The sequence below is a fragment of the Phoenix dactylifera genome, chromosome 10, assembly GCF_051530095.1.
Source record: "Phoenix dactylifera cultivar Ajwa chromosome 10, Ajwa_hap1_PhDact_Kaust_v1.1, whole genome shotgun sequence".
Lineage (NCBI taxonomy): Eukaryota > Viridiplantae > Streptophyta > Magnoliopsida > Arecales > Arecaceae > Phoenix > Phoenix dactylifera.
Genome location: NC_143199.1, coordinates 24,135,730 through 24,144,595, shown reverse-complemented (window position 1 = coordinate 24,144,595; position 8,866 = coordinate 24,135,730). Strand labels below are relative to the sequence as shown.

The 8,866-nt window shown below is 44.8% G+C and overlaps 1 protein-coding gene across 1 annotated transcript; it reads left to right on the top strand.

Annotated features, from left to right (window-relative positions):
* The first annotated feature begins 3,143 nt into the window (after positions 1 to 3,143).
* LOC148702318 (uncharacterized) lies at positions 3,144 to 4,695 on the top strand. Its single transcript, XM_088705331.2, has one exon. The coding sequence runs from the start codon at positions 3,238 to 3,240 to the stop codon at positions 3,931 to 3,933; it is 696 nt and encodes a 231-aa protein (XP_088561457.2). The 5' UTR covers positions 3,144 to 3,237; the 3' UTR covers positions 3,934 to 4,695.
* The last annotated feature ends 4,171 nt before the right edge of the window (positions 4,696 to 8,866 follow it).

The following is an 8,866-nucleotide window of genomic DNA, read 5'->3' as shown; positions in this document are numbered from 1 at the left end:
ATATCTTCGTCTCCGCAGCCCGACCCCGAGTCGGTTGCCCCTTGATCCAACAATCCGACCCCGAGTCGGACATCTTCGGCTCCGCAGCCCGACCCCGAGTCGGCAGCCCCTTGATCCAGCGATCCGACCCCGAGTCGGATATCTTCGTCTCCGCAGCCCGACCCCGAGTCGGACATCTCTCGATAACGACAGGCTATTCCCCAGAGGCACGCCGCAGCCTCCTGCTCCACTACTCCCTGCAACGGTTGTATCTGGCGCTGCTCCACGATCCCCTGTAACAGCCGTACAAGGCGGAGCTCCACTACGCCCTGTCATGGCCGTACCCAGCGCTGCCCCACGACGCCCTGTAACGGCCGTGTCAGTGGCAGCTCCATCGTGCCCCACGATGACGAACCCCCCTGAAAGATCCCCCAGCCTGGTATATATGCGGCTGGGGGAGGAGGGGGGGTAAGCAAGAACTTCCAGTGCATTCTCTTACTTGCTACTATTATCTCTCCTTCTCCTCCAATCTCCTCTGACTTGATCGTCGGAGGGCCCCCACTACCCCAGTGGTGGTGCGAGGCTTGCTTGCAGGTTTCCCGGTGGAAGGTGGAGCGCAATCAACACCAACCAAGGCAACTCAAACGGAACCCCGTTCACACCGCTGTGCCAATCGTTCTCGGTTTGGACCACCAGCAACATTACTATTTCTCAAAAAGGTTATGAATTTCATCTTTTGATTTTTGGCATAAACATTAGCCAAACATACCCCCGTCTCAAAATTCATCCTACTAGCAAAAAAAAACTAGGCACTAAAACATCAAGTTAACCCCACAAGAGCCTTAATTAATGGCCAAGCATGACCATTAATTCAACAAAAGCAGTGCATGATAAATTTCGGAATGAATCTACTTTCATTGTGTTCAACTTCAAGTAAGCATCAACATAACCAATGCAATATATGGCTACGGTGGAAGATGTTAAACTGTTAGTGAAATGGCATTATACCTTATTGTTAGCTCAGTTTTTTGCAACAAAAACTATATTGATAAAAGGTATTCGAGTCCTAGTCGAAGTAGGGATCAATTGACAACATTAAGCCACCATTGGTTCAATCTAACAGTTCCTAGGTCACCATTAGATAGATTTTTACACCTAGAAACATCTTATGGTGCGAGATCAGTTCTAAAAGATCTATTTTGGATATTTTTGGGTCCTATTTGAGTTTTAAAGGATCCCAATATTATGTATCAATATAAGGGCCCTCAAACACTAATAACCACCTCATGTATCCTCCTTTTCTGAATGTTTGTAGTTTTGTGTGATCTTTCTTGATGTTCTCATGTGGTGTGACTCTGCTCAATGTGGAGTTAATTAACACTAGTTAGTTTGTGGGATTTAGTTGGTGAGACTCCGACTAGTTATCTTAGTTTAAATTGCTTTCTACTTTTTTGTCCTTTGCCTTCTTACTATCTAGTTATCCTCTAGATAACTTTGTTTCTTTGTTTTTTGCTTTCTAATTAGCTGTTAAATCAAACATTGTAGTTTTGATTAACCTTCTAGCTATTGTAGTCTTTATTTTTCTTACCTCAATGAAGATACTGAAATTTTATTTTATTATTCTTTGTTTTATTATAGATCTCTTTTAAGGCGACAAATGTCTTGTTTGGATTTTACAGGTTTATCTTCATGGTCTGCACTCTACGTTGAACCTTGCTTGCAAGCATTTTTAACCTAATACTTCCATAAATCCAAATTACGACAACTTTTTTTCTTCTTGCTTCCATTCACTTACCCTAACCTAATATCACTAGATGAGCGATCCCCACAATACCAGCTTGTATCCATAGACTATCAATTTTATATCTTATATTTGTGGGACGGAAGGTTGTGATAATCAGTCCAGATTAATTGGAAATTGCTTAGAATCATAAAAATACGCAAATGTCATTGCCAATATGAATATTGAATACTCAAATATATAATGGCTCCACTATTGTAAGGTTGTTACATGAAGAGGTTATAGAAATATGCCAGATTTAGAAATACTATACGACTATTAGAAATTCAATTGTGTATTTTAGGCCAAATGAACTTTATACGGACTAACCGATACTTAATAAAATTTTTGTGGATCTTCCATTTTTGCATCCAAAAAAGATAAAAAATAATCAAATCCGAACTTAATCTTGATTGTCTTATTATATTCGAGTTTGGATCTTGCTAGGATTTGATCTAAACTCGACTTTTCTATGCCCATGTAAGCACAAATACTTATTTTGAATAGAGAATGACTGCAAAACAACAACAATAGCAGTAGTAGCAGCATTTTCAGATAAAACAGATTGATTTTGCTACGAAGGATGATAATTAAATTCGTAAATAATAGATCTTTAGGGTCTCTCACTAACATAATTCATAAGTCTCATCTTGTGTAGACTGTTTATGCTATGATTTTTTTCTTTTATTAATCGCAAATCATTGCTATATTTCCAACACAATCAGGTAAGTAGTTTGAAAATGGATAGAAAGACTACCTAGCACACCAAAAGCCAACAAATACATGTAGGACCCACACCAAATTATGCACTCAATCTCTTCACCTCCTAACTCAACTTGTTTGATGCATCTTCCACAATAGAAAAACAAATAAATAAATAAAACTCCAAAAGAAATTGCCGTTCTCCCCTTCTCCATAATTTATGTACTCATTTGGTCTGTGGAAAGAATTTTTCCTCACCGAAATATTTTTTTTCTAAAAAACTGATTCCTAAAAATATGATACTTGTAAAAATAATTTAGCATATTTGGTTAACCATGGGGGGTAGCATATTTCACAAAAACTTACGTTTAGTTGAGTATCTATTTTTCTAAAAAAATTACATAAAATATCTATTATACTCTTAATAAAGAAAAAGATCTTATAAGAATAATTTTTAAAAAAAAACTAATATCTAATAGGCCGAAAAATAGCTTTTTTTATGTTGCCTATAAATTTTTATTTACCATAAAAAGTAAAAATTTTATTTGTATGAGAATGCTACGAGCCATCTCCCTATTTTGAAAATTTCAATTAAATAATTTTTTATTTTATTTTTCCGTTCATCATTTTTTTTTCACATTGCATCCTGCGAAACAAACGAGTATTATAAGAATCTCAACTCCGCCTGGTCCTCCCTCTCATGATTTCTCGATTCCTCCTCCCCTCGTAATCTCCTCCACTCCACGGCTCTCATCGCCGCTGTTATCTTGATCATCATGTGCTTCAAGAAGGGCCAGGATGAGCTCACGCTGGAGGTCACCGTCCTCTCCGCCCAGTCCCTCAAGAAACCCTCCTCCTTCCTCTTCCCCCGCCGCCTCCGCCCCTACGCCACCCTCTCCGCCGCCCATGATCACCACCACCACCAGCAGCAGCAGCCCCTCTTCCGCACCCGCGTCGATGAAACCGGCGACGGGAACCCCACGTGGCACGACACGATCCGCGTCCCCGTGGACCGCTCCTTCCTCCGCGTCGCCGGCGGCAGGCGGGAGGACGAGGAGGAGGACGCGGCGGTCCACGTCACCGTGCTGTCGAAAAGCCTCGTCGGCGGCCCCACACGGCTGGGGTTCTGTCGGATCCGCCCCTCCGACGTCCTCGACGGCCTCCTGCCGCCGGCCATGCGGCGCCGTCTCAGTTACGCGCTTCGCTCCTGCCGCCACGGCGGCCGCGGCCGCGGCGTCGTCCACTTCTCCGTCCGCCTCGTCGGCCCTCTTTTGAACCGCGCGGCCCCGCCAACGCCGCCTGCGGCGGCAGCTCCGCCGTACCAGGGCTGGGGCCGGGTGGCGATCGGGATCCCGGTGGCGGGGGCTGCGTCGGCGAAGGCGTTCCCCGTGGCGGAGTGGGGCCGGGTGGGAGGGAATCACTTCGACCTACGTGGCGGGCTGGAGAATCGACACGTAGCATGCTGGCGTTAGACTTAGACTTTTGATGGAAATTTGTTTGACTTGAAGTTCCGTTCCCCTTTGGAGGACGGTCGGGTCGGTCGGTCGGATGCTTATCCCTGAACGGGACGTGGAAAGGGTCAAATTTTGGGTGTGTGTCTTTTCTACAGGGTGACAAGTTTGTGCAAGCGTATATATATATATATAATATACTGTGAAGGTACAGTGTAATAATTAGGTCTTGATCAATCGGGACCCTGCGATCGATGGGCAATCAAGAAACTGGACGGTGATGATGCCCTTTGGTGTTTGTATCCTGTCTCCCAGCTCAAGTCAATCGTTGCAAGAAGAATCATTTCCGGTTCAATAGCTTGGCACCATTTGAAAAACCCAAACATTTCTTGGGGTTTTTTTTTTTGGACAAACCTGTTTTATTCGTTGTTTGCCTCAAACACAAACGGCTTTTTCTAGCGTGCATGGTCAGCATGGATCACCCAAGAAGATTGAAGGTGCCCAGGAGTAACAATTTACTGAAATAAATTTGATTTTGCCCCTTGGATAAATATTTTTGAGAATAATATTAAAAGTGATATCGATCAGTTTATGAAAATAATAAAAATGAATTATCCATGTCAAGCATCTTGAAAGACGATTCCTAGGGTTTGAATAAGCAATACCCATAATGTGGAAAAGTGGTAGTATGATAATACCGGGCGTGTGGCACACGTGACTAAGAGAAGATGATGAAAATGATGGAAGGAATTTGATATCATACTGATAGGGGGAGAAATGGATCGTCCAACCCACAACAAAAAGGCCGCCCAGTTACGGCCCAATGAACGTCAACGACCATCAAGCTAAATCTTCACTTCGACCCAAAGTCAGCTCGACTTCGGAACTTCGCCGAAAGCTCCACCAACTTCAGATATTCACCGGCTCTCCCGACCAAGCTCGGGGTACCTCCAGACATTTGCCAACCCGCCCCGACCAAGCTTGGGGCGCCTACCCCAGCAGTACGCCCCGACTCTTGAGCTCGGGGCGCTCCACCGAGCACGCCTCGGAACCCGGAAAGCCGAACTACTCCTAGCACCCGCCAAGCCGACCTCGTCAAACGCATGACGCGACTACTTAGCGAGCTCGGCCTCGCCAACGAACGCACTCATGTGCGGGCCTACGCCCACCTATGTGGCGTACTTCATAACACTACCATGTCACGTCTCCATAACTGGCTTACAGCAGTCAGACGACACCTTGACTACTCCGGTTATACCCTGCCATGACTGTCAATACCTTACCGTTCTCAAGAATGGGCAGTACCGCACGCCACCAGCCAGCCTAAGCTGCGCGCCATCCGGCTCAAAGCCACGCCCCCTCATGATGAGAGCTAATAGTGTCTCCGCCACCTGGGCCACTCCACCGAGACTATAAATAGCTCGGTCAGGTAACTTCTAAGAGACTTTGGCTAGACCAAATTTACCCCACTCTAACTTAATCATCGGAGGGCCCTCACCGAGAACACTGGTAAGGCTTTGTGCAGGTCCGCGGCCGTCGCGCAAGAGGTAGCTTCCATCTTCCCCTTTCAACTACCGGCGGCTCCCTCGATTCCACCGGCGTGGTCACTCTCAGGCCAAATTTGAACCACAACATTTCTGGCACTAGAGGAAGGGCCTGAGTCGTGATCATGAGGCTAAGAAGTCATGGAGCTCCGAGTGCATTAAGCAGTCGGGCCTCGCTACCCGGCCGCTCTCGTCAAAATTCACCCTCTGCAGTACCTGCGCCAGCGGACCAGGTCCCGCAAATCCAGCCAGAGCGATTTGACCTGATCTTTCAGCAAGTTCAAAAACTGACCGCAACTATCCAGGGTCTGCAATGAAGCGGGGCCCATTCTGCACCTCCTCTATGTGGGTGTGAATCCGCGAGATGTCACCCGCAGCGTCGCTCCCCTATCAGACACCATACGGCGGGCGAAAGGGAGCCCCGTCGTCGTCAAAGTCCCCACCAAGTCCAGTCTTCAAGCCAGGAGAGCTCACCGCGTCGTCGTCATCCTGGAAGCCGGCGTCGAAATCTAACCCCCCGGTCGCAGGAGCAGCCGTCAGAGGCAGGGTTTGCCCCGTGTCAAGGCCCCTGCAGTGTCGACCAAGAGCCGGAGGCCCCGCCGACCACTGGCGACGGCGTCCCCGTCGAGACTCAATAGGAAGGTCGAAGAGCTGGAGCGACAGATCCAAACGCTCTGAGACCAGGCTCTTAGGCGCGACATGGACGTTGATTTCACGACCGAGTCTCCATTCTCGCGATCGGTTGCAGACGAGCCGATCCCCCAGAGGTTCAAGATGCCACAAATGGAACCATATAACGGTTCGTCCAATCCTCTGGACCACCTGGAGAGCTACAAGGCTCTCATGGCTCTTCAAGGAGCCACAAATGCCCTGCTTTGTAGAGCCTTCTGTTGCCCAAGGTGACAAGCCAAGAGGGGGGGTGAATTGGTTTCTTTTAATTTTAACTATCTTACTTGTGTTAAATGATGAGTTAGTGAACTTAAACAAATCACAATACAAACAATAAGAAGTATAGTGGTTCGGTGCTCTCCTTAGCACCTACGTCCACTCCCCAAGCGACCCCTTGGGAATTCACTATAATCCCGCGGATTACAGTTGGATTGTTTTCCAGGCTCACAATCTAAAAACCTTTACACTTTGGTTTTCCGGGTTCACCAAAAACCTATGTTGGTTTTACAGGCTCACCAACGAACCTATACAATTGGTTTTACGGGTTCACCAACAACCTACGTTGGTTTTACGGGCTTACCAACAACCTATGTTGGTTTTACGGGCTCACCAACGAACCTTTACAATTGGTTTTCCGGGTTCACCAATCAACCTATTCCGTTGGTTTTGCGGGCTAACCAACCAACCTTTACAAGTAGTTTAATAAACAAAGGAAGAAGATTTAAACTCCTAGATGAGCAAATATAACAATATAATCTACAAAGAAGAGTTTAGAGAATATTTATCGCTTGATGTGACTTCTCTCTTCTTTGTCAAGGATGCTTCACTCTTCAAGGGTGGATGGAGCTCTTGATGACTCTTTGAATCTGTTCAACCACTTTCTTTTGATTCTTGAATGAAGCACTTGGATGAAGCTTGCCTTGCTAGGGTTCTCTCTTGAATGCACTTGATGTATTTTCCAAAGCTTGCTTCCTCTGATGAATACTCCCTCTTAAATACTTCTCCAACCTCCAAATAGTCCTTCCTGACCGTTGGATTGAAGACACTAGCCGTTTATAGCCGTTGGGAGTCCAAAAAGCACTTCTGCACAACTAGCCGTTATGCTTCTGCCCGTGCTTGGGTCGACCCAAACTTTTCTTGGGTCGACCCAAACCTTGGGTCAGCTCAAACTTTTTCTTGGGTCGGCCCTCTCAGAAAATTCAGAACCTTGAATTTCAGCCTTTCTTCACTTGGGTCGACTCAACCTTTCTTTGGGTCGACTCAAGGTTCAGTTGGGTCGACTCAACTTCTTCTTGGGTCGACCCTAACAGGGTTTCCAGAGAACCTTTTCTGTCTTCTTTTCTGTCTTACCTTTGGGTCGACCCTCTCAGGGTTTGGGTCGACTCAAGCTTGGGTCGACTCAACTATATCTTGGGTCGACCCTCTCAGTAAATCCAGAAAACCATTTTCTGAGTTGTTTTGAGTATCTTGATGTTTGGGTCGACTCATGCTTTCCTTGGGTCGACCCAACTCACTGTTCATCTGTGCCATTTTTGCAGAAGTGTGCCAAATGCTTTCTTGATGTGCCGGGGTCGACCCAATCATCCTTTGGGTCGACTCAATCCACACTTTGCTGCATCTCAAGGTTAGATTCATTCATATAAACAATGAAATGTATCTATATCAATTTATACAAATATACTGAGAGTAACAGACTTATAAATGAAGTATCGTTTTAACTTATAACATACTCTTGTTAAATGCTTGTTAATCATCAAAATAACACTATCATTCTCAATCTCCCCCTTTTTGATGATTACAAAATAAAGAGTATGAGCCTATTGAATCTTAAAATCAGTTTTTGAAAGGGCTTAACTTGCTGAATTTCAGCTTTTCATATATAAGAATGAAGTCTCCCCCTATATCATTCAAATGTTGCCAGTTTGACTTTTTGAATTGTTCCCCCTTTCATTTACAATTCATTAAAGTTGAAACTCCAAAAATTTGAGATAAAACATGAGTTTCAGATTATGTATCGAGGTGTGAAAGGTGCGTGCCAAATTCTGAAATTTGATATAAATTTTTGAGTTGATCATTTTCATTGTTGCAAATTGCTCCCCCTTGGATGTATATGCTTTCCTATATGATTTTCAATTTGTTTTACAAATTATTTCTCTTTCTTTCTTTACTTCTCCTCTTATTACTCTTTCTTTACTTCTCCCCCTTTTTGTTACTCTATTTACTTTATCTTTACTTCTCCCCTATTACTCTATCTTTACTTCTCCCCTATTACTCTTTCTTTACTTCTCCCCCTTTTTGTTATCATCAAATAGGTACATGGGAAAAGATGCAATAAATAACAAACTTCAAACTTCATTGATCAAAATAGGAACATTTTCGTACATTCATGCCAAAAACAAAAACAAATACAATGTTCCTTAATCAAAGTTTAAGATACATGATAAACACAAAATACATATGAGAACTAGATATCTAGCCTAGGCTTTAAACAGAAATGCTAATATCAGCCTAGGGAGTATCTAATGGCTGTGATCTAGTCCTCATCCTCCTAGTGTACGTGGCACGGGGAGGTCGGCTCTGTAGCTTCTCTTTCCGCACGTTGGATCCGTGAGACTCTTCCGGATTGCTTGGCTACGGCTCTCTTGGGTCTCATTTCTCCAAGATCGTGAAGTAATCTAGTGTTTGGAGATGATTGGAAGAGATTGGAGAGTGGGGAATAAGGTTTTCGGAAGAGGACAAAG

Coding starts and splice junctions, on each gene's coding strand:
- LOC148702318 (XM_088705331.2), top strand. CDS start 3,238: ATGTGCTTCAAGAAGGGCCAGGATGAGCTCACGCTGGAGGTCACCGTC.